The 25319-nt window shown below is 49.8% G+C and overlaps 3 protein-coding genes across 11 annotated transcripts; 2 read left to right on the top strand and 1 right to left on the bottom strand.

Moving 5' to 3' along the window:
- Positions 1 to 1090: 1090 nt before the first annotated feature.
- Positions 1091 to 6737, top strand: CLDN19 (claudin 19). 6 transcript variants are annotated; one of them, XM_071449062.1, is made up of 5 exons: positions 1091 to 1595; positions 2515 to 2679; positions 2912 to 2999; positions 3430 to 3576; positions 6092 to 6737. In XM_071449062.1, the coding sequence occupies exons 1-5, from the start codon at positions 1373 to 1375 to the stop codon at positions 6132 to 6134; spliced, it is 666 nt and encodes a 221-aa protein (XP_071305163.1). In that variant the 5' UTR covers positions 1091 to 1372; the 3' UTR covers positions 6135 to 6737. The 6 variants fall into 6 exon arrangements, with proteins under 6 accessions (XP_071305163.1, XP_071305164.1, XP_071305165.1 ...); XM_071449063.1 differs by having other exon boundaries at positions 3430 to 3683; XM_071449064.1 differs by lacking the exon at positions 2912 to 2999.
- A 2059-nt stretch (positions 6738 to 8796) lies between these two features.
- On the top strand, positions 8797 to 13111 carry LOC139600679 (claudin-16-like). The gene is made up of 6 exons (XM_071449042.1): positions 8797 to 9000; positions 10377 to 10498; positions 10844 to 10946; positions 11893 to 12057; positions 12207 to 12398; positions 12963 to 13111. Exons 2-6 carry the CDS (start codon positions 10385 to 10387, stop codon positions 13064 to 13066), a joined length of 678 nt encoding a protein of 225 aa, XP_071305143.1. The 5' UTR covers positions 8797 to 9000; positions 10377 to 10384; the 3' UTR covers positions 13067 to 13111.
- Positions 13112 to 15213: 2102 nt separating this feature from the next.
- Positions 15214 to 24643, bottom strand: YBX1 (Y-box binding protein 1). 4 transcript variants are annotated; one of them, XM_071448848.1, is made up of 8 exons: positions 24316 to 24641; positions 23908 to 23971; positions 20532 to 20565; positions 18379 to 18468; positions 17861 to 18163; positions 17428 to 17507; positions 17060 to 17337; positions 15214 to 15584 (listed from the first exon to the last, which is right to left on the bottom strand). In XM_071448848.1, exons 1-7 carry the CDS (start codon positions 24470 to 24472, stop codon positions 17091 to 17093), a joined length of 975 nt encoding a protein of 324 aa, XP_071304949.1. In that variant the 5' UTR covers positions 24473 to 24641; the 3' UTR covers positions 15214 to 15584; positions 17060 to 17090. The 4 variants fall into 4 exon arrangements, with proteins under 4 accessions (XP_071304949.1, XP_071304948.1, XP_071304950.1 ...); XM_071448847.1 differs by having other exon boundaries at positions 15214 to 15589; positions 24316 to 24640; XM_071448849.1 differs by having other exon boundaries at positions 15214 to 15589; positions 17060 to 17325; positions 24316 to 24637.
- Positions 24644 to 25319: the final 676 nt, after the last annotated feature.

The raw sequence follows: 25319 nt of genomic DNA, 5'->3' as shown, positions 1-25319 counted from the left end.
GTTGCTTTCCAGGTGGGGCCTGAAGGCTGGTGTCACCCTTTTGCTGTTGTCAGTGTTGGGGTGCAACCTTCCCTCCTGGCAAGCATCTACCCAGGAGTATTGTAGCCCTGTAAGCCTCACAAAGGTGTTTATGGGAGACAAAGTGTCCCAGGGGCAGTAGCAGCAATGCAATCTCTGGCTGAGCATCCCCTGGACCTCGCTCCCATAACGTGGGAAGGAACCCACCATTCCAGTGAGGAGGGAACTGTCCTTGAACAAGAAGGACATTGAGCACCCTGGCACTCCCAGACAGGGCATTGAATTGTTCCTACATATGTCTGGCCATTACCATAACCATCCCGGGAATGTGGGCAAATAAATCCTGCCCCATGTGCAGCCACCCAGCACCCCTATTTCACTTGGAGGGCCATTCAGCATTGGGGTGGGCAAGGGGGGATCTGGAGGATGTTTTCTCCAGGATGAACATACAGTCCCAGTGGAGGCTGCCCACCATCCCAGTGTCCACCCCCAGCTGCCTGAGTTCGTGAGCAGACTGCTGATGAGGCCATGGCAGTTAACGATTGCCAGGTCCTGGGGCAGCAATGTGCTTGGTGTCACCAGGGTGGTGACACATGTTCCCCACACCCCCGCAGGTATACACCACTGACAGTGGCTTCTCTTGTTGGTGCCATGGTGGCATGGTGTGTCTGAATTCCCTCACTGAATGAACTGTTTCCCTGCTCCCTGCTGAATTCCTGGAGTGACCTCTGGGGGCTCCCAGTCCACGGCAGGGGGTCAAGGATGGTAACTTCCCACTAACCCACTCCCTCCTCCTGTCGGGGAGCCCCATTTTCACATATCCCCCCACTGTCGTTGAGTGGTTTCCATCTCTCTCAAGACCCAAATCTCTTGTAGGACCCAAATTCCTTCCATGCCCCAAATTCCTTCCATGCCCCAAATCTTTCCCTTAAGACCACATTCTTCCCTCTAGAATTCAAATCCCTTGCCTCCAACTCCAAATCACTCTCCTCAGATTCAAATCTCTCCCCCTCAGACCTAATGCTCTTCCCTGGGCCCCAGTGCCCCCCCCCCCCCCCCCAGGCCGCTAATTCCCGCTTCCCGGTACCCAATTCCCCCTAAGCTCCAGGTAACCCACCCCTTTGGCCCCAACTCTCCCACTCGAGACTCAAAAAATCCCCTCTGGGACCTAAATCTCCCCGCACAAGACCCATGTCTCTCCCTTCACCTTAAATCCTCCCCCGACATTGCCCTCCTCCCCCCGCCCCGGCCCCGACCCGTCTTCCCCCTCAGAGCCCCCCCTCCGGCCTTGTCCCTCCTCCCACGGCCGTCTCCGTCCGCCGGGGCGGGCCCGGACGCGACGGCGGCGGCGGCGATGGGCGGCGGGGCGCGGGAGCTGGCCGGGTACCTGGCGGCGCTGGCCGGCTGGGTGGCGGGGCTGGCAGTAGCCGTGTTGCCGCAGTGGCGGCAGAGCTCGTACGCCGGGGACGCCATCATCACGGCCGTGGGGCTCCACGAGGGGCTGTGGATGAGTTGCGCCGCCCAGAGCACCGGGCAGGTGCAGTGCCGCCTGCACGACTCGCTGCTCTCCCTCGAAGGTGGGTACGGGGGCCCGGGGCCTCGTAGGATGAGCCCCGCTTCCTTTCCTGGATGCAGTCCCCCCTCCCCGTCTCCGCCTTGGTCTGAGCTCCCCTGGGATCCTGAGATGCCCTTGCCCCTTTGTAAGTCTGAGTCCCGCTGTGGGTTTGACCCTCCCCATATGGCTCTGAGCCCTTCTCTGTGTTTGAACCCACCTCTATGAGTTTGAATACACATCCTGAACAGGTCTGTATCCTCTTCATGTCTGGATGCCTCCTTCCCCTATGCATCTGAGCTCTCCTGGCTCTTCCTGGAGCCTGAGTCACCTTCAGGTCCAAGTCCTTCTTGACTCCACCCCTATTGTAGATCTGACCCCCCCTCAGAAGGGTCTGAGTCCACTCATCCACTGAACTGAGCCTTGATGTGGGTCCAAGCTTCCCTCTCTATCCGTGAATCTTGGGTCCCCATCCCAGGACTGAGCCTCTCTTGGCCCTGTGGGTTTGAGCCCATTTGTGTGGCTGGGATGCTCCTGGCCCCAGCAGGTTTGAGCTCCAATGTGGGCATCACATTTAGATACCAACAGTGCCCCATGGGGACATCAAACACTCCCCCCCGCCCCTGCTCCATGACCGTGCATCACCCTTTTGGCATTTGGTGACTGTGGTGCCACTCCTGGCAAGGTGTTTCCTAGCCCAGCACAGTCATGACCAGGATGAGGGTGGAAGGGAGGAAGGTCAGGGAAGGCACTGGGAGCAGTGCCTTGAGCAGAGCTGAGGTCCCCATATCTACCAAATGGGGAGGATATGACATGGCAGCTACACAGCAAGGACAGGGTTAAGGACAGATCCATCACCAGCATGGGACACAGTGACCTTGCTTCCAGTGCCCAGCTGTGGTCAAAGGCACCTGCTGGGAGCAGTTTTTCTTCCCCTCTTGCAGTTCACATCCAGACATGCCGGGCTCTCATGGTCATTTCTCTCCTCCTGGGCTTCTTTGGCATCATCGTGAGCGTGGTGGGCATGAAATGCACTAAAGTTGGGGAGGAGGATCCTGTCACCAAAAGCCGCATAGCTGTTGCTGGAGGTGTTCTCTTCATTCTCTCTGGTAAGGCAGCTCTAGCCTTCATACATCACTGGTGCAGGAATCCTCAAACACCTTTCAACACTGATAGAGGAAGGGGAGCAGTTTGGTGAGGGCTGGATGTCACTGACAGCCAACGTTTGATGTCTAGTGGAACAGCTAGGCAACCATCTCACTGCAGGGGCTTTGAACTAGGTGATCTTTAAAGGTCCCTTCCAACCCAAAACATTCTGTGATTCCACGATTCTGTGCCCAGGTCTGTGCACACTGGCTGCCGTGTCGTTGTATGCAACACAGGTGACCTATGAGTTCTTCAGAGAGAGCACCATCCCCATCAACGCTAGGTAAGAGCCTGGCTCAGGGGGTGCCCTTCTGAATCCTGTCTTGTCCCTGCACTTCCCATTGGACCTTTCCTTTCTGGTTTTGGTGAGGTACAGCATTGTGGGCCAATGTGCCCCACGGGTGGGACCTCTGCCAGCCCTCGCTGGCACCTTGCAGAAGATGTCCCTGATGCTAAAGCTTTAGCTGTTACCAGCTGGGACTGGGTAGTGGTGCACATGTGGAATTTCAGCCCAGGGGAGGATTATAAGCTGGGGACATGTGGTAGCTGGATACAGCCAACAGGAAAGATGAGGATGGAGAGGGAAGAACTAAAATCTGCCTTGACATCACCTTGATCACCTAATCAGAGCTTCAAGCATCCTCTTGCCCATCTCAGTTTGCACCTGTGCCTCTCTGTCCCTCCCTGATGCTCCCTTACCCCTTTCATCACAGGTACGAATTCGGCTCTGCTCTCTTCGTGGGCTGGGGGGCTGCCAGCCTCTCCATGTTGGGGGGGTCCCTCCTGTGCTGTTCCTGCCCTGCCAAGGAGCGCCGAGGACAGCAGTACCATCAGCAGTCACGGCCCTCCACAGCCCGGGAGTATGTCTGAGCCCTCACCCTACGCTCCTGCTGCCCAGTGCCTCCCTTCCCTCCCAAAAAGAGGCAAGACCCTGGTGTTCCCACCCTGCTTGGACCCTGAATGCCCCGTGAGACCTTTCTCCTTCTTCCAGGTTTCAGCACCATTTTCAGTGCCAGCCTCTAAAGTAGAGGTTTTAAGTGTCACACCTCTCATATCCATCACTGCTGTGTTCTCCTCAGCTGGGTGGGGCGGTACCCCCAGCCCCACATTGTGGCCACGCCATCTCTGTCTATCACAGGCATTCTGTGGGGATGATGCAGGGAGGCTGATGCCAGTGGCAAAGGGGCACAGAGCCAATTGGCCAATCCCACAGGGGTACGCGCCACACGGAAGGGGTTTCTACCATGGCCACCCCTCTCTCACATCCTGTTTCCAGGAGCAAGTGGGGAGGAAAGCCAGTGTTTGATTTTCCTTGGATGAGGTCTTTACTTCTAACAGCACCAGCCCAACTTGGGGTTCAAGCATCCCTACACCCCGTTCTTGGCAGAGGGATGCTTTTAGGATGCAGCATTACCCTTCCTCATTGCTACTGAAAAGCAACAGTTTAAAATTATTATTAATTATTATTGATTCCTTCCTGGAGGCCAGTTGCTCCAGCTGAGCTCTGCCAGCCCAAACCTGCCTTGGACTCATTCCTTTCCAGGACCAGGCTGTGCCTTGTTAAACAATAAATGGGTTTGGGCAAATTAAAGCAGCAAAAAGGGGGTCTGAACATAAATTATTTGGTTTTGGTTGCAGATGGACAGAGCCCTGAATTTTGGTGCCTCCCTGCTGGGTCCAAATCCCTCTTCCCCTGCCAAGATCCCCTAGAGCAGACAGTGGAGGTTCCAAATACAACCTGCTAATTGTCTACACCACTTTGTACCTCTATTCTACTGTTACTAATTGTTTTGCAACTGCCAAAGCTCCAATTTCATCTGTAAATCCTCCAAACTCTCTGTACTCCATCCCTCCAGCCCTGCTGCAGGTGTTGCGCCAACCAACCCACAGGGAAGGACGCTGAAAATTATCCAAATAGCTTCATTATCTATTTTTTAATTTTATTTTTAAACCCAAATATGAAGAGAAAGCTGATTTTTTAAAAATTTTGAGTTGCTTTATTTTATTTTGCTTTATTTTATTTTATTTTGCTCTATTGTGTTTTATTCTACTTTTCTCATTTTTATTTTCTTTCCTTCTGTTTCATTTCCTTTCCCTCTATTTGATGATATGCCCATGCCCGTGTCTGGGTCCCTGGCTGCGCTGGAGGATAAACAATGCTATTTTTTCCCCGAAGGGGGGCGTGATTTCTCTCTTTCTCCCTGGCATGAACTGCCTTTATCTCTTTTTAAGTTGCAGTCCCCCTGTAAAACTGTCCTGCACACCTCATGGGAGAGCAGTGCTTGTAGGCTGGCATCACCCATCAGGTGCTGAACCCAGATTTTGGGGTTCGAACAACAACCAAAGCCACTGCAGTAAGGATTGAAAAGGAATCTTATGCTTTAAAACAAACAAAAACACCCCCCCCCCAAAAAAACCAAAAAAAAAAAAAAAAAAAAAAACCACCAAAAAAACCCCCCCACACTAAAAAGGCCTTTTTATATTTCAGTGTAAATAATGTTTTTTATTCTATTAATATAAATTTCATTAACTTTTCCTTGGGATGTATGGCCTTGGAATTTTTTGTACTTAAAATTGTGACTTGGTGGTATTACCAAATTATAATATTTTAAATCATGGGCATCTTTCTGGAACTGTCTCTGATTTCCCCTCACTCCCCATCTGGACCGGAGCCACTTCTGCAGTGTGGCAGGAGCCTTTCCCCCATCCTCAACGGTTCTTGCCCTCCTGTAAATATATTGCATCTTTTGCCGCGTGTTGCTCTTAAAGGTGGGGATGTGGTCTTACAAATTTCTTCAGATTAAATCCTTGGGAATCCAGCTTGACCCCTCCACAAGTCTCTTCCCAAGGCTGAAATGCCACCAGCATCTTCCACTTATGGACCCTCTTATGAACCCTCATAGCTGAAGTCTCCCTGTTTTCTCCTATTTCCCATGAATTCAGAGCTGACTTGTGCCTAATTGGGTAATTACTAATTTAAGCCGATTTTTACTCCACTATGCAGGGACGTGGCCCCTGCTGTGCATGTTTTTCTTTAGAGGTCATGTTTTCCATCCAGGTTTTTGCATGGCTGCTGTGTCGTCTTAGCCTCCTGCATCTAGTCCAGAAATACATCCCATCCCACCTCAAACCCAGGGATTTGCTGTCCTTGGTGGCTGCTGTGACATCTCCAATAGTCACCTGAAGGCTCCCTGGGGGTGGACATCCAGTCTGGAAGCACATCCGAGAGGGGGATCTGCCTTTGTTCACAGCACAGGCAGGCTGAAACTGTTTCCCCCCCTCCAACCACTTAGTCATTAAACCAGTTGTTGGGAGTTGGGGTTTTTTTCCTTTTTCTTTTACTCACAGATTTTTCTTTTTCCCATAAATTGCTAGGAAACTAACTACTGGGGACTTATGGATACTTACGGGTACTTAAGAAAGACAAAAGACTGTGTCTGAAGTCGGGAGAGGAATGGAGCATCTGGCTATACCTTTTTTCCCTCGGGGAGTTTCTCTCGGGGGGACAGAGATACCGCCAGAAAGGGGGCAGGTAAAAAAGACGGGGTTGGAGGCAGCTGGGTGCTCTTTGCTCGTTAGCATCAGAGGAGGACAGCTAGGCTGTCGCTTACTGCAAGAGAGAATTCACCGGCACCGCCACAGTTCAGCTCTGAGGGACCGATCACCATCTGCTCGTGTGCCCTGGGAATCCTGAACCTCGCCTCTCGCTGCCCTGCTCGGAGCCGGGCCCCCGCTGCCCTGGCCCCGCTGTTTTTTCGGTCCGGCCTCTGGGTTTCTCCACGCTGTGGCCGGCGCCGTCCCTGAGTTCCAGCTACCACTGTGGAATTCTTAATACATCTAGTCCACCACCCCGGGATTTTTTTTGCTTATTTCTGCCAGCTGTGACAGTAACTGCACCAAAGGGGAAAGTGCCAGCAGTCCAGAAGGCTTTTACTGGGTCCCTGCTTCTGTTTCTTGTTAATGTTATTGTTTTGTTTGCCTTGTTATACATACTAGTAAAGAATTGTTATTCTTCTCCTCATATCTGCCTGAGAGCCCCTTGATTTCAAAATTATAATAATCCAGGGGTAGGGGGTTTACATTCTCCATTCCAAGGGAGGCTCCTGCCTTCCCTGGCAGACACCTGTCTTTCAAACAAACACACCAGATTAATGAGCAGTATTGAGGTTTTGGGTCATACCTCTTGCTTTCAGCCAAAGCCCTGTGAAATAACAGTCATTTTTTAAATAGGCAGAAATGAGGGAAAAGGGAAAATTACCCCCACACATAGGCATGCAGAAGGGCTTTTCTCACACATCTGAGATATGGCTGTTTGAATTTGGTGGTGATTTTAATAATTCTTATTCACTGTCCTGCCCCTACAGCATCTGCTGAGTCCTCTCTAGTTCTCTGAGATGATCCCATCTCAGAAAACATCTTTCTTTTTTTTTCCCTTCCAGCCACAGCAGGTTTTTTTAGTAAAATATTTGCTGAAGTTCAAGGTTTGGGTCTTGCCAGCACTTTTTTAACACATGGTTGTGACAAACCTCATAGTTTTGACAAACCAAAATTTTTTTGGCAAACCCAAGATCCAATTTTCACTGTCATTAACCCGGGAAAGGAGCTTAATCATTTGACCACTGTTATGTGGAGTCGTGGGTGGGAGACAGACACACGACACAACACAGAGTCACCAGCAAAGAGCATTGAGCTGAATGCGGCTGCCCTCTTTATAGGGCGTTTGAATCTCCCAGCTTAGATAGCTGATTGGATGGGACCTCTCTCCCCCAGCTCTCTGGCCAGTGGTATATCTGCATCTAAGCTTGAACAGGGTTGGCTGAGGTTTTTGTTACCTCTTTTCTAGAATGAGCCAGGGCAGACGAATGGGATTTGTTATGGCCAGATTTACCTTGTTCAGCTACAGACTAGCTGTGCTGTGACAGACTGCTCCTAGTTCTGCTCCTCTACCTGCCTCTTTTTACCCCCAAAAAGGTTTCAGTTGGGGATTAACAAAGCGGATTAGTTTGATATATCATAAACTGAGTGTCTAGACAGAGCAGAAAATATAAATACACCTATTCTATATGTGTTGCCAAGACCATGGAGGTACAGTTTTGTATCACTTGTGGTCACACAGTATTTCATGCGTCATAGATGTCCAAGAACGATTCTTGATCTGTAAGGGTTAGAAAATGAAGGTTAGCAAACCCTTCTGAACATTTTTGGCCTTAATTCACTGCTGCATTCCAAAGCATTAGGCTTGCCATGTGCCAGAATTCTGGGAAAATAGAATAACTCAAAGCCCCAGGAATCTCACACATCAGGCACCTGGGCATCTCTGCAGGGCTGAAGGATTTGCCAAGATTGGTGTTTTGCCAAAATGCCCACAGTAAAATGCTGCAGAGGATTATCTAGAGGAAAAAAAAACCCCAAAAAAACAAAACACAACAAAAGCAAAACCCACCCTAAAAACCCAAGTGCACCTCAACTATGACCCACGAATGGAAATGAGAGATGAGGGTGAGCGGTGGCAGAGCCATGAGGCACAGCTGAGCCCAGGGATGCTCAGAGGATGCTGTAACACAGATCCTGTGTAATCCAAACAGTAGGGGATTAGAGAACAAACCTGAAGCTTTTAGGGCAGCTTCAAGTGCCAGACAGCTGGGATGCTGCTACTCAGGTTCAGAGGCACATCCTTGGGGGCTGACCAGACAGGTACCTGAGCTATCACTGCTGCAGGAGTTTTCACTTGTTTTCTGCTTAATGGGAAAAAAAGAAAGGTCTTAATTACCAGTCAAAGAGGTTCATTACCACCGTGGCATTCCAGCTCCTTTCTTTGGCCCCTTCCAACCCTCTGAACTCAGGTATCACTCCTGGATCTTACTCCATTCCAGCGTCTTAGGCCACTCAGTTTTAGGCAGTAATTGAAAGGTCTAATAAAAAAACGATTATTTGTCTAGCACACATAGTCCCCCACCCGGGGAGAGTTCCCAGCAGGTTTCCACTGGTTTCCTCATGTGACATTTTTGGGGAGGCTCCATTCCCAGCCTATGACTGCTCTAACTGCAGGGATGCCCATCATGTCTCAGAGCACAAAACCCAGCTGACATACCTTGGACAAACCCTAAATAGCCCAGCACAAGCTCCAGCTGTTGCTGCCTATCCCTGACTCCATTAGATGAGTCAGGATCCAATCCCATCAGCACCTAAAAGCCTTCCAGACTTACATCCCTTATCTCAAATCATCAGCAACAAAGAGATTCTGTCATCACTCCCTCTGCAACAAGGATGAGCCTGCAGTGAAGGTAAATAGTTCATGCTCTCCATGAACACCTTTTATTATTAACAAGGTTTAGAGCTGATTTTTCCCAGCATTAAGATTTTCTTTCTCTTCCTTTTTCTTGATTGTATAACTGAAGTGGTTGAACAGATTTTCTTCAAAGGCTCCAAAACAGCTGGGCTCTAGCAGAAACAAATAATGCTCTGGGGAATTAGCTCAGAAGAGAGCATGGGGAATTAAAAAAACTTACTGTAAATTGGGGTCTAAGAGACTGCCCACTTGGAGTGAAGCTGATGGAAGTGCTCAGACATGATGGGAGAGTGATGCATTTACTACCAGTGAGATCTCAAGAGGGGATGTGGGGGGACATGGGGCACATTGGGTGTGGGGACAACCCTCCTTTCTGTCTTTGCCCCACAGGAGCCTGTGTCATGCCAGGGTGGGCAGCCTCTGGCTGGAGGTACTAAACAAGGATCATGATGAGTTATCATTTCGGTAATTAACTCATGTAGCTCAGAAACTCATCTGGTGCTGCTAATTAACTCATTTGTATGAATCCCTGTCCAAAGGGTTGTTGCAGTGGTTGCAACTTCAGGCAGTAAAATATTTGGCTTTTGGGGTTGAAAAACATGACAAAATAGGGTTCCTGTCCAGGGTTTGCAGACACAATGTCCCCAGCTCATACCTTGGGCACAGCTCCCCTCTCTCCAGAGTCCCTTCATCTAGGCATGGAAAACATCCATCTAGGATGGAAAACAAATGGTGCCCTCCCTTCTCCTCTGTGGAAAGCCTTGGCAGCTCCTCAGGGCACCCACATCATGCCCCAGCAGCCTTTGTTCCCATTGGAATGGGAGATGTGTCTTTGGGCTTGTGCTTAAGATTAGGACGTCTCCATGGGACACTTGTTTGTACTCCAACCTGGACGTTCAACACCTCATAGCTTTTCTTGGAGTGAAAAGCTAAAGTAAGAAAAGGCAGAGGATGTACCCACCAAGTCATATGGCAGGGATGGAGGTGTCTAGAGGTTCTCTGGAGACATACTTAGGTCACAGGTTTTCCTAGCAGCAGTTATTTGACAGTGGTTTCCAGCATCTATTGATTGCCAAAGGGCAAGTACTGATGGTTGGCATTTTCTATTTGGAAGAGAGGGAACCAATGTGGGAATGTATCCACTACAAAATTACTGTGTGTCTAAAAGCTCTCTCTACATGTAAACCTTGTGGCCCAACCTTGGCTGAGGATATTAGAGCATTTTGACAGCAAGTGAGCACTGTGAGACAGAACCCAGATGACTCCTAAGTATCCATAGGATGCCTGGCCCCGGTGGCACCTTGTCCTTGTAAGATTGGGTGTCTGGAAGTACCCAGAGCAGAGTTGGTGAACATCTCTGTGCCCTTGCAGGTCTCCCCATGAGTGCAGCCCTACAGGTGACAGCATTCGGGCTTGCTCTTCTCTCAACACTCTTCCTACTCCTGGCCACGTGCACGGACTGCTGGATGGTCAATGCTGATGACAGCTTGGAGGTGAGCAGAGTAGCCACCTTTAAGGTGAGCAAAGCAACCATCATCCTCAAGGTGAGTAGCTGAGAGCAAGATGGGTGCCTTGCCATCCATGAGGTTGGCTCCACAGGCTTAGAAAAGGGACATGGTGGGGCAAAGCCACTGCTTTTTAAGTTGAAGGATTAGATGATTATGGAGGTAGAGGGATGGAGCAGGAGAAAACAGAGAGCAGGTATGGGCAGGGAGTCACCAGGACATATCCAGGTGTAGTAGTGGGAGCCTGAAATCTGCCTTGCTGGGCTGGGAGATCCATGGGAAGCTGGGGAGACCCTGGTGCTTTTTGCATGAGTGCCTTTCTCCTGCTTCCAGGTAAGTCACAAGTGCCGGGGCCTTTGGAGGGAGTGTGTCACCAACATGCAGGATGGGGTCAGGACCTGCGACCAATATGACTCAATTCTGGCTGACCACCCAGGTGAGCTGACCTGGCCTGGAGGCACTTATTAAGTTCACAGCTCAGAGTCTTCTTGAAAGGCAAGAGGGAAAGTGATTTTCATTGTGCCAAGCTGCCCTTTGTCAGTCAGCCACACCAGCCTAGGGCTGCTCTTGATCTCCTCCACAATAGCCTGGTCTTGGCAGAAACTTGGCAGTTAGACCTGCCATGGGGTCATCAGGCAGGAAAGATGCTGTGAAGCTGTGCCACCACACGACAAACATGCTCCAGCATGTAAAGCCTAGGATTTGCAACCCACTATGCTGCAGGCAGAGCAAGGACCATTCCCACTGGCCAAGGACTCATGCCCACAGCTCAGGGACAGTCACATCAGGGTAGGGACATTTCTTCTGGCCTGCACAGGGCATACCAAGCCCTGCAGAGAGAACCTTTGTGTTGGGTCATGACATGGAACAACACAGATTCAGGCAGTGGAGAAGGAAAGTAGTTGGTATGGACTAAGGGGGGACTGCCACCTTGCTCTGGGGGAGAAGCAAGCTTTGCAGGGCAGTCCCATCACAGCTAGTGAAATGATCCATGCCAGCTCTAGTTTTTCACTGGTATATTGACATTTGCTGTTTAAAACACCTGCTACACAACTTGAAGGAAAAAACAGTGTAAGCAGGAGTGTCCTCTGCTCAAGAATGGCTTGAGCAGGCAACAACGTACCAGGTGCTGATGGGTATACCTTGAGTTGTTTGGTTTCTTGAGCTGGTATAATCATGGGTTAAAGTCCTCATTAAGTTTCTGATGAGCTTTTTGAGCACCTTCCCTTGGCCCATGGCAGGGATGGAGTTGGTGGATTCCAGTGTGATGGCCACTGGTGAGCTGGGTGAGTCAAAAAGAACATGGGCAGAAATCTGGAGACCCCTGTTCCTCTGGTAATTCCTCATTCCTGTTTCTGGTTGTTTTTAACGTTTCTGCCCAGTGAAGATCGTGGTGACACGGACCCTGATGATCACGGCAGATCTCCTGGCTGGCCTGGCTTTGGCCACACTGGTCCTTGGGCTTGACTGCATCACCTTCTTCAAGGAAGATCCTTGTGTCAAACTGAAGATGTGCTATGGAGCTGGAGTCATACTCTGTGCTGGGAGTGCGTGACCGGGAGAGCTTTGAAGCAAACAGACTTCATGTCCCACAGGGAGCTGGGGAGCATGTTGGGAGCTAGTGGCACCCCCTCAGCAGGGCTTGGGGAGCATGGGGTGTTGTATGGTTGTTTCTAACAAGCCCCTTTTCTCCTAGGCATCCTGGGTCTCATAGGCTCTGTGTGGTATGCAGTGGATGTCTACGTGGAGAGGGCCATGCTGGTGTCACACAATATATTCCTGGGAGTCCACTATGACTTTGGGTGGTCGTGCTGGCTGGGGATGGCTGGCTCCATGGGCTGCTTTGTGGCATCTGTCCTGCTGACCTGCTGCCTCTATGCCTGCACAGGTCAGTCTGTCTCATTCCACCCCATCTTATCTCAAGTAGCTTTTTGCCCTGCAGATATAAGGGGTAAAGGACCAGCTCAGAGGGCACACAGGCTTCTCGCAGGGCCCAGCCTAACCAAGGGGGACCCCTCTGTGCCCAACCTGTGCCCCTTGGCTGGGCTACACAAGGCAGAACAGGGCTGAGTGAGGGGCCCGATAAACCCTATAAGGGCATGAAGAGGGTGCAGGGATCCATCCACTCTGTGGGCCTCCAGGTCCTGATGAAGGTGTGCTGATGTTTACTCAAAGCAGTAGCTGTGCTGAAGTTGAATCCCTGTCATCAGCCAAAGCCTGAGACAGTGGCTACAGGGATGTGCTGGTTGAAATACAGCCCTCCCACCAGGGACATTGGGCAGATGATGCTTCTCCAGACATCATCTCCAATCTTTATGCCTGGTCCCATGGGGTGGAAGTTAACCCTGCTGGCTGTCTCAGTTAATTTCTCCTGCCGTGTCCCCATGCTGTGGCAGTCTCAAGTCACCCTGCAACTGCCAGCCATGACACAACCCCAACTCTTTTCTGGTAGCCCCCAGCAGCCGCTGTCAACCCCAGAGGCATCCCCAGCCCCGGGGCCGAACAGCCACCCGGACAGCCACCAGCAAGATGTACGCCATGGATTCCCGTGTGTGATGGCCACCGCACCTCCTGCACCCTGCCCTGATATGGGACACTCTCCATGCCAGTCCAACCCCATTAAAGCTCTAGCACCTGTACTGAGACATTTCTGCAGCTGCTTCCAGGTTCTGATGTAGCCAGCTGACTGCTAAAAGCAAAAGTACTGCAGCAGTCAGCCAGGGAAGGGTGTTTTCCCCACTTCCAGCCAGGTTTAATGAAAATAAATCCCAGAAAAGTATTGCTTTAAGGAAAGATGCCCCTGTTCTCTGGAAAAGCTGTCAGGACACTGAGGGCAGAGTAATTCCTCTGACATTGCTCAGCCCATGCTTTGGGAGAATTCAGTGGGAAGTCTTTTCCACACAGAGCAGCACTGACTCCATGTGGCTGGTAGCCCTCCCACACCAGCCCCACTGGAAACCTTCCCTGGGCTCGGACTCAGGGCGGTACGAGGCTTGTGCTCAAAAACTGGGTAAAACCAAGAGTCTGGAATACTTAGTTATCGATGTTTTCATAGGGGATCACGAAGGAAGACCGAAGCCATACACAGAAGGAGGTGAGTCAGTCTGAAGCCTGATGGAGATGCTCTACTAAGAGTGTGGTTTTTAAGTTCACACAAAATGGGAATTCTGTTTTCCAAATGAATTATTATCTTTCAGCATTTGTAAACCATTATGAAAACAAACCAGAACCTGAAACCCACCAACTCAATCCCCACCACCCTCAATTACTGAATACTGGTTGTGGCCTCATTCCCTTACTTCTCACCCCAAGCTAAGCACACAGACACCGTTGCAGCACAGGGAAACCAAGCAGAATCTCCCTGGCACTGTCACCCTGAGAGGAGGAAAGTCAAGCTCCAGGCCCAAGCAGATGGTGCTGCAGGGGCAGTCAGTCCCCAAAACAGACAGGTGTGAAGACTCGCAGTCCCACTCCTGCAGCCCAGCCAGGCTGCAAAGCACCTGCATCCAAAACCTAGAGGAGCTGTAAGGGTCTTCTTGAGCCATCTGCCCCCTCACATGAAGTCAAAAGGCAGCAAAGCTGTTTTTTAGCACTGCTTCTCACACTTCTGCAAGATGGAATGTCTAGGGCAAGTCTGTCCTGTTTCCCAGGACCCCAGGAACCTGGGAAAGGAGAAAATCCAAACACTGAGTGGTAGGAAGGAGCAGAGATGAGATTGTGCTGTCAAACAGCAGTGTCTGGAGGGCAGGATGCTCACAAATGGCACAGCCAGGGGATGAGCACGTGTGAGCATTAGCAGGCGTAGAGACCAAAGCCTGGAGCACTAGGATTGTTGGGACACCTGGGATGACTGGGACACTGGAGCCCACAGGAAAATTCTTAAGAGTACAGAGCTCACTAGTATGCAGAAGGGTCCCAAAAACTGCCGTTGGACAGTGACCCCCTCCTGCAGGTGCTCTGCAGTGGTTCTAACAGGTGTTGTCAGACATGGCACAGCTGTGAGCTCCATGCTGAGGGAGCAGCCCCCACTCACCAGGTTCTCACCATGGCAGTGGGGTGCAGGCAAAGCCAGTTTTGTCATAAGGCACAGCCCCATCTCCATGCTTCTGCACCCAGCTGGCTCTGCAGTGCATTCATGGAGCAATTGTGCTATAGCACAGCCCCAATGGCAAGTTTGGGACTTTTTTGGTATCTAGAACCTGGCACAGGCTGCCCAGAGAAACCATGGCTGCCCCATCCTGGAAGTATTCAAGGCCAGCCCGGACAGGGATTGGAGCAACCCAATCTGCAAGCTGCAAGTACGAAGGTGTCCCTGCTCCACTGACAGGGTATGGGATGAGGTGAGCTTTAAGGTTCCACATTCCTCCAACCCAAACCAATGTGTGATTTTACCATTTTTGGGGGAGGGTTCCCCCCTTTTTTTTTTAAACACCATCACACCAAGTCAGGTCTGCAAGTGCTGTATTCCAGCAAAGACACAACCAGCAAACAGCTGGAAACACTGGGCTAGCACTAGAAACTCCCACCCCTCTGTGGCTGCCCATCATTCTCCAATGTGACTCAATTGCACCTCCAATGGTTTTTTTACTTCAACTTTTCTGCTTTACCCCACCAGCCTGTATGCCTAAAGAGTAAAGCAGTCATTTTTTTCCCCAAACCTTCTATGAATACTGAAAACCTTTAAAACACCCAAGCACACATGGTAACTCTTTAAGACCTTTATTAACAGATGCTTGCAGTTTGACTTGAAAAAATCAGGCGTATATTTCATACAAATTAAAAATGAGGTTCTTAAAAATCTCAACGTGACCAGATATGAAACAATTTACAAACTTTTAAAGGTATATTGAGAAAAACCAGGCTTTTAAAAAACGCGTTTATCATTTCCAAAAAGAGAATTCTTTAGGTAAAAATAATAAAAACCCCATGCTGCATAGATAATGCAGATAGTTCTAGTAATCTGGTCAACAGCAAAAAGCAAGCACTTAAGGTCTTCAGTTCCAATTCTTTTGTTCATTTCTTATTGCTGGAATTTCATTTTCTTCTTCATTTCTTGAAGTCTTTTCTTTGATGACTAAACTGAAAAAGAGGGAAAAAAAGGCTGATCAGACAGGTGTCAAAGGGTTACGGGGTGCTTTGTGTACCAAGGCTCACCCACAACTCAAAAATTGACCCTAAGCTGCCTGTCACAAGCTCACAGCGCAACCCTCACCAGACACTTCTCCTTGTCCACCCCACCCCCCACAACCACACCAGCCACCTTTGCAAAGGAACAATGCCAAGGACTCCAAAGAGTCAGTCAACTTAAACCCACAGGGATCCCTCCCGTCATGGGGAAGGCTGCTTCCACCAGGCTTTGCTAACATTCAGCCACTGCTCAAAGCACAGAAACTAAACCCAATATTTTCCAATGCTACCACACAGCAAGAGGAACCAAGGTGACTTTGTCATATTCTTCTGAAGCCTATGTTCTAAGAATTCATCCAGGAGGTGCTGACCACAAAGATGAATACTAGGATACAGCAGATGTTCACCAAAAATGCACAGAGATCACTGCAGCACAGTCTGGACAGTGAGTGAATGATCCATCTGCAAGTGGAACATGAAGCAGTAGAGCCCATGCAGATGAAGTCCCCAAGCTCCCATAGTTGGGAGAGGCTGCAGCTGCTGCCAACATTGAGCCGTCTCCCAGCCCAACTCCTCCAGCCCCTGTCCATCCCATCAGTGTGACCACACAGACTGCTCCCACTACAGCCTAAATGCTTCTTTCACTTTCCTGCCCTCCAAGTAATAAGGAACAAAATGAACCGGATACACACATGGGTGACAAGAAATGCAGAACAAGTAGAGTCTTGGCAATGAAAATATTCCCACATTAGCAGAACTGTCTCTCAGGAGTCAGCACCAAACAAGCCTCAACCACAAACAGGTTCCCTTGCAACTAACCCAGCCTCTGGCCCCTGCCCTGCACACAACCCTTCCAGAATCCACATCTTAGCACTGCAACACAACCCCCACATGCTCTGATAAAGCCACAATTTCTACCAGCTTTTCCAGCACTTTGATTAGATAAAAAGCTGCCCCTGAGACACTCCTGCTAATTCTGCATCACCTTTGTAGAAATGGATGCCAAGGTCTCAATGCCAAGGTCTCAATGCCATCCACCTCCCTGTAGGGATTTAGCACAGGCACTGATGGAGCTAGGTAAATCCCAGCATGTAATTCCCAGCTTCTCCTGACTACTTTCAAGTCTTTACATTTGCACTGCTTGAATTTCTGGGTGAGCAGAGACTGCTGTGCACCTGAACTACTGCACACAGCCAAGATTTTAGGTGTAACAGTACTCCATCAATGACAATTGAAGCTTGTAACTAAGTCCTCCCAATCAGTCAGCATTGATGCAACAAAGCCTCACAATTCAGTTCTGCAGACACAATCACAGATCAGTTACAGCATGTGTGAGCAAGAAGAGTCCAAACATTGTAAGGCACAAACAAAAAGCAACAAAAGAAAGTCAACAAATGGCATCCCCAGGCTCCTGTCACGCACCCGGATGATGGTAGAGATGTTAAGCCGGTATTTACTCAGCCCCGCCCTGCTCAGCCTCGGGAGCGGACGTGTTCTCAGCTGGTGGTTCGGCTGTCTTCGTCTCTTTGCCATCTTGTGGTTTAGGGTTCTCTGGGCGTCTGCGTCGGTAGTTGAAATTACGGCGGTACCGACGTTGAGGTGGCTGCTGACTTTGGGTTTCATCCCCTTGGTTCTCTTTATCTTCTTCATTTCCATCCTCTCTAGGCTGTCTTTGACGAGGAGGACCCCTGAAAGTCAAGCTAGGCTTTAACTATGCAGCACCTGAGCATCACCATGTCCCGGCTCTGTTGCTGAACAAGGCTAAAACCAGCAGCTGATCTGCAGCATACCTGCGAAATCTTGGTCTGTAACCCCGGTACATGTTTTGCCTGACTGGTCTGCCATCTCCTGCACCCTGGTTGTCAGCACCCTGCAAGACATCAGGCCACAGACCTCCTCAGCCCCAACCAGAAATGTGCTAACTCCACAGCTTGTCACACTGTGAGAAAGCAGCTGGAAGGTCATCAGTTCAGTCAAGGTGGACAGCAGTTCTAGGGAAGAGGTGCACACATGATGGAGAATCCTCCACTTAATCATACAAACTGGAACACTCTGGTTTTTAGAAGCTATAACATGAAGACCTTCAGCTACTTCATCTCACGCTACTGCCAAACCTTTCCAAAATCAGCTGGAGTACCTACAAGAAGTGTCAAAAGGTGCATCCCATCACCCTGCTCCAAAGCAACCAAGCCCGTTTAGCATCATATGTCAGGCAAATGTTACCTCCACTATCTCTCCCTGTACGGGAGGGTTGGTGTATTGTGGACGACGCCCGTAGGGCCTACGCATGTAGTAAGGTGGGTACCGCCGCCTGCGATAGGGACGGCGCTGCTGGGCTTGGCCTTCTGGTATGTTCTCTCCTCCTTCATTCTTTTCCCCACTCTCACTGTTCTGGTAGTTCTGCTGATAGTTGCGTGGAGGACCCCTACGACGTGGATATCGTCTGTAATGGTTACGATCTGCTGCGTATTTACTGCCCTGCACTGGAACTCCACCAGGTCCTGTGACATTGGCTGCCTCCGCACCCTAGAGTGGAAATAGCATTAGGGAAACAGTCACCATCCCACCAGCTACAGCATAAGTCTAGTACTGAGCAAACATTTACATCCACATTGTGAAGAAATGAAAAACCATTCACCTCCTTGGATGTCATCAGGCATCAACTCAAACCACAGGCACCACACCAAAGCCTGCAACCTGAGTTTTCCATGTGCGCTCTGACACCCGAGAGATGTGTTTACCTTTTCTCCCTCAACCACATCAAACTCCACGGTCTCTCCATCTCCTACGCTGCGGAGGTACTTCCTGGGGTTATTCTTCTTTATGGCAGTCTAACAACACAACAGTGCAGGCACAGCATAAGAATACAAAGGAAGACTTTTTTTTTTTTTTTTTTTAAGATTACTAAATACTCAAGTTTCTTTATCTGAGGAGAAAGACCTGTACTTCTGAGAAAGCAATTGAATAACTGGGAAAATCCAGGAAGTCATAAAATGTACGTGTATTATGCTCTCGACTATTTGAAATGCGCAACAGCTTTACCATTAACTGGAAGTACCTGTCAACATGCTGTCTGCTGGCTAAAAAGGCAGTTTGAAAACAAAGAGGAAAACTCTCACACCATACACTGGCTAAAGCACTCCTATAATCAGAGTTTAAAATTCAACATCACTATGATAGTTATACATTCCTCTGATGCCTATACATCAATATATCACAGCCTTTCCAATCACCCTCTTGGATTTCCAGCCCTCCATTATTTCCCACACACCACAGGACACAGAAGCTTCTGTGTTCCATACTCTGTAAACATAAAAATGGCCAGGTATCAAGAGATCTCCTCCTCCAAGGCTTCCAACACCATAGTTTCTACTACAGGTCTAACCAATTAATCCTAAATCTACTCCAGTTGTGTATTGCACAACAAGGATTGGTCTTTTCCAGGCATCAGCACCAGACAATCCTCTGTATCAGTGGCCCACCTGTCAAACAACATTACTAGAACAGACTCAGTTTTCAGTGCTCTGCTGTACTGGATGACATCTTCAGCAGACAAGTTAATACTCAATACACACCGTCCTCAGGCATGTCCTGCTTATCGAACACTTTAAATGAAGGGCAGTAACAGTGTAACAACTTTAATATAAATTCCTGCCACACAATTTGATTGGATTTCTTCTGCCTAAATTGTACAAAATCAATGGAAAAACATGCCCACAAGTCTCAGTAACCTTAAGGAAAGCCTTATTACAACAAGCAGCCAGTCCAACAGCTTTTTGTGACACCTGAGGTATATAACAGGGATGGAGAAAAGCATACACAGCTAGACTTCTCAAACAACCTGATTTCTTTCTGATTAGAGCCCTATTACGGCTTAATTGTAAAAATATTACACTAAAACAAATCATTACCAAACTGTTATTTCAGAAACATAGATACCAGCTACATGACAAGTCCTGTAACACAACCAGTAAGTCAAGGTCACTTACAGGTGGCCTTATGTTGCCCATCGGGTCTGAAAGCCTCCCCTTAGGGTGTGTATAACCTCTCACAAACCACTGCCTCTAAAAGCTGGTAATTCATACAAAGAACAAGCATGAAGCTGAGAGATTATAAAACCAAAACACTTTCCAGGCATTGTTTTTCCCTTCCTTTGTGTTAATATCAGCAGCATATCCCTAACTTGAGACAAAAGAATGACTCCTAAATGCCAGAGTAAAGCAGGCTCCACCAAGAACTTTTTGTGGTCTGCTTACTAAGGAGATCCTGAGCCAGAAAGGGCAAAAAGCAAATTGCTGATCACAGCCTCTTAATTAGACAAAGAACTAAACCAAGGCAAACCTGCTCCATAAAGTAAGACACAGGTGTTGTGTGCATTCTTGGTCTATTTTCCAGAGGCTTACCTATTTGCCATACATCATATCTAAGGATACATATCAGTTAAATTGAAAAGCCTGTACTAAAATGTTGGTAGACTTTCATGGAAAGCCTATAGCAATAAAATCTGTAATTCTGCCTAGGAAAAAAAGTTTCATTGTCACTTCATCCCTAAGTTAAATTAATTTCTCTCCCTGCTGCAAGCTATTCATTTATTTCCAGATGCTTACTTAACCTCTTCATGAATCCACAAGATGACTGAACTCCAAGCAGTTATCCCCAGCCCATACTAGCAGCGAGTGCAATTCTCATCACTGTACAACCTCAGCCCACTTCGCTGATGTGCAAAACCCCAAAGTGCAAGCAGGTTCTTCTTGCAACGCAACCAAAAATCAGTTGTTTGTGTTTAAGTAACAGTGAAAAGGCAAGGCTCTTCCACAACTTCCATCATACTTAAATGGGTCAGGAACAGGCAATTTCTGAGAGAGAATATGTTTCAGTTTCAAGGAAATCTTACCTGATGGACAAACACATCTTCCTTGGTGTCATTCCTGCAAGACAACAGGAAATTGAACTTAATAAAATGCACAGTAAATTAAAAATTCGGTTGTTTGGTACAAAGGCAAAATGCAGATCTATCATAACAGGCTTTCAGCATTACTCCTCAACCTGCTCCAAACTAGTTCCTACTGTGTGTAGGAAAGAGATCAGCTTACACAAAGTGCAAAGCGCATGCTGAATGGTCAGTAAGGCACATTCCTCCTCACTGCTGCACACCCCTCTATCCTTCACATCCCATCATCAGAGATGTTTGAACACTCACTCCCTCCCAGCAGTGCTCTGTGGGAGACTGGCTACTGCAGCTTTTGGAAGCAGCTCTGCCCTTGCCACTGTAGCCTCACAACCCCTCAGCCTCAGTGTTTCACTTACCTGAGGAACAGCAACATCAGCTGCCCATGAAGGCAGCACAGTTGGTCAAGCCTTGGTCTCCCCTCTCAATAAACAGAAAAGAGCTCAGGTCTGTATCTATAAGGACCCAAGAGCACCCATCCTTCAGCGTGACCCTGGCAGAGCTTTCGCAACTGCCATGAGCCTGAACAACCACAGCTCAGTACCAGCTTCAGTCAGGAGTTTCTTTTCTGCTCTGAAGAGGTACAACAGAGACAACCTTGCGCTGGTTAGGGCTGCACAAGCCATCTCCCCCACTCCTGAAGCACTCCAGCTCCCACCACACCAACCCACCCTCACTGCAGTGTTAAGTTTCATTACAGCATGGAACAGCCTGAATCAACAGCAAAATGGCTTTTATTTCCTAGTTAAAGACATAAGTAAGCTTGTGTGAAAAACATGCTCTGAACTGAAGTGCTCATGGCTAGTGGAAACAGAATACTTGGGATGGTTTTTAGTAAGATAAAGCCAGGTGCTCCTTACTCCCAGCTTTAAAAAGTGAGATTTGACAATTAAACTTCTTCCAGAAACTCCATCCAAGCTACAGCTATTCCATCAGACATCACCAGTAAAAATAAGTCCCCTTGTTTCCTCTTGAAATTGATGCCTACAGACCACAAAGGTTACTGGGAAAAGGCAGCCAAAAAGCAGAGCCATTCCTATGTCATCTCCAAAGCCCCAAGAAAGCAGCACTCAGAAGCCCTTGCAAAGCCAAAGCTGAAAGACTCTTCTTCAAAATATAATGCCCAAAACGCTGAAAACCTTCACAAGAGAATAGTAACATGCTTCTAGTAAAAATGCTGAGCACCTTCTTTCGGCCTCAGCTGAAAAACAGTGGTAGGAAGTGCTCATTCACAATATGGACCCCTTGTACTTTTTTACAGGTTGAATTTTGGACAACCAGACCAAATACTTGTTTTTAAAATCCATTTGCAAAGCAGTTTCCATTCAAGAGGACATCGGAGTTTTGGCTGGACAACTAACAAGGTCACACAGAGCTCACTGAATCAAGTGAAAAACACACCATGTCATTTTTACAGCCTCATGACACTGGCCACATCACTCCCAATGCTGTTTTCCAGCAAGCACATCTGGAAGCAGCAAGCATGCTGTCATGTGGATGACGGAACAACAGGACCATCACTTTTTCAAAGAAAATTTGGAAGGGTACAAGAGAAACACCCATTCTGAAAGCCAAACTAATAATTCAACTGATCTTTGCACTATACCACTCTTCCATTCACATCTTTTATCCACTAAAATATATTAGAAAAAGGGAAACAGACAAGCAGACAGACTAAGAAGATGCCAAGTCCAGCAGGGCACCAAATACCATGCCAGACAGTGTAGCTCCAGCTATGGCACAGACCAAGCCAGTGGCTTTTGCACATCCACTTGTTATTTTGGCAAACACAAGAAACAACCATCAAAGACCCAGAATTCAAACTCCTTCCTATTTTGGAACAGAATCACACCTCTATCACTAAGAACACACAGGAAATACCTGAAGTGAGCATGCAACTACATCAAAGCTCATTTCAGTTCCATAGCCTCATTTTATCTGAAAGCAGACCTGGCTAAAACAGAGCCATGCAAGGGCAGGAGCTCCTGCACAGCTTCCCTACAGCCAAGCAAAGATTCCAGAGCTGAGGAAATGTCCTCCCCTTCAATTACCAGGCTCTAATCTCTTGATAATACGAGATCATGCTGAGTTTCTCATTACAAATGGCAACCTCAGGGATTAAACAGCTGCCAAAGTAATGACTGGGGAAACTACTCGGATGTCTCAACTAGCTGCTGCTGCTTCCTTGCTTGACTGACATCACAGAACATTTTCACTGCCGAGGAAACAGGAAAAGCCTTCCCTCGAGGTGGGGTTTGTGGCTGGGATTTGGGAGGCGTTTCCAAGGCCAGCGACACGACAGCTCTCAGCACTGGTGACTCCTCAACACTGGGAGCTGAAGCATGGCATGAGGAACAAGGCCAAGTGGGCAGACTGGGAGGCAAGTTTGTAAAGCTGCAGACACAAAACCAATTAAGGAGCTTGACAGACAATTTAGACTAGTTCATAAAGTAACAGGCAGTTCCAAAAGGCAGTGTTTAAACCAAACATAAATAAAAGTTCCAATAAAAACACTGTATTTGCTTGCCTAAAGGGGGATTTTCCAGTATGCAACCTCATTCTGAGACTGGGAAGTTTAAGTACCACGAATTAAGGGAAACAGCTCTGGCAACACTCCGGGGAGGCCCCCCCAACTAATGGGGCCAAGAATTGCCCATTTTTAAGAAACTTGTTTGCAGAGCACTTCCTCTCCTTGACAGGTCTACTTCAGGTACTTAAATAAGTCCCAAAGCGTTCAAATTATTCTTTCACATCAACTACTGTCATAACAAGAATCTTCTAGGCACTTGTTTCATGAGACCAGTCCATACACTCGAGTGTGGCAGAAGACTGTGTGAACTGTGCTCCTTTTGCTCATTTTCCTGCATGTTGGGGGTGTCCTCATTAGAGCGTGTTTTAACTACCAAGTGCTAAAAGCAATTTTTGCTTGCATTGACTGAACTTCACGCAGCAGTTTAAACAAATACTGCGTGTGCTGACAGCCAGTGTACTTTTATATCCTTAAGGGGAAAAAAAAAAAAACCCGAACACCATAAAAGGATGAACCATAATGTAAGACACATCGCCGTGGAAACAGACTCGCTTCGAGAGCGCAGCTCTTGCCTAGGTTGAAGGACTCAAAACCCAACCAGGCAAGCCCCGAGCGGGTCAGAAACCCCGGGGTGGAGAGAGGGCGCATCTCATCAGCTCCTTCTAAGCAAGAAGGGAGAGAGGCGGCAAAGGCACCGCCGCCCCCGCCCCGCCTGTCACCCACGCGACACAAGCGCCGTGCCCCCCTCTCCGGGCCTCCCCGTAACAAGGCCCGCCGCGTCTAGGCGCTCACCTGTTGATGAAGCCGTAACCGTTCCTCACGTTGAACCATTTCACTGTTCCCAAAACCTTCGTTGCTGCGGGAAGGGGCAGAGTGAAGAGGGGAAGGAGGGGAGGGAGCGGCGCGTCAGGGGCACGTGGCGGGGCGCGCGCACAAAGGCCCCGCGTGGCGGACATCTTGCGCCGCCCCGCCCCCACCCGGCACGCGGGGCCGGCGGCGCGCGGGGAGGCGAAGGAGAGGGGGGCGACTAACGGCCGCCGCGCGCGCGAGCTAGCGAGCGAGGACACGAGCCGGGGGCGGGGAGGGGGCGCGCACCGCCCCTCGGGGGGGAAGGGAGCGCGCGCCACCCTCAGCCATGGCGGGGGAGGGGCAGGGGATCGGGGCTTCCCACCCCACTCCGGGACCCCAGGCTGCCCTCACCGATGACCTTCTTGTCCCCGCCAGCGGGAGGCGCCGCCGAGGCCAGGCCGCTGCCCCCGTTCCCGGTCCCACCGTTTGGCTTGGAGTCGGCGGGGGCGGCGGGGGCCGCCGCGGGGACGGGGGCGGCGGGCGGCTGGGTCTCGGCCTCGCTGCTCATGGCGGCGGCTGTTCGGTGCGGACGGTGGTGGTGACTGCTGTTTGCGCCGCCTCCCGCGGTGTGATGGTGACTGAGGCCGGCCGTGGGGGGGCTGCTCCCTGCTCCGGGCTCGCTGAGCTCCGCTCTCCGCTCCCGATACCGATCGAACTGGCCACAATGGCGGCGCGCACCGGCTAGCCACCCCGCGCGCCCCGCCCGCACGCGCCGCAATTCGCCACCCGGCCCGCCCGTTAAACGGAGAGCGACCCCATTGGCTTTTCCTCAACCCGCCCCCGCCCCCCACCGAAAACCTATTGGCGGTGACACCTGCCTTTCCTCAGGAGCGAGCGCTTATTGGTTGCTTCGCCCGCGGCTGCCAAGCTAGCTTTTCTCACCGGCCGACCCGGGGTCCCCGCCCCCGCCCCTGATTGGCCGTTCCGGCCGCCTCTCCCGCCCTCAACGGGCACGAACGGGGAAGTGCGCGCGACCATGTGGCGGCGGCTCATGTCCTATGCCGCCTCCGACCCCGCTTCCGCTTTGCTGCCAAGATCCAGGGCAGAGCGATCCTGCGGGCGGATCCGGTCCTAGCGCTCCGGGGGCGCCCAATCCCGTTAGTGATTGCCAGAAAAGGCCGGGGAACGTTAAAATCCAGCGGAAAATGACGGATTTGGAGCCGTGTTAGAGCTCCCCAATCCACGTACGGACGTGCAGTTACAGCACTGAGCTGACCCGCGCGGATTCAGCCTTTCCCTAAGCATCCCATCCTTCACTTCCCCGAGGGGCGCGGGCAGCTCCTCACCCTGAGCCCTTCTACCCACCCAGGCTGTCGGGAAAGCATTACTTACCCTGCTGGAGCCTTTCTCCAACC

The sequence above is a fragment of the Agelaius tricolor genome, unplaced genomic scaffold (genome assembly GCF_023055355.1).
Source record: "Agelaius tricolor isolate 1412-34295 unplaced genomic scaffold, bAgeTri1.0.p SCAF_28, whole genome shotgun sequence".
NCBI lineage: Eukaryota > Metazoa > Chordata > Aves > Passeriformes > Icteridae > Agelaius > Agelaius tricolor.
Note: the sequence above shows the minus strand (reverse complement) of the source record. Positions and strands in the feature narration are given on the sequence as shown.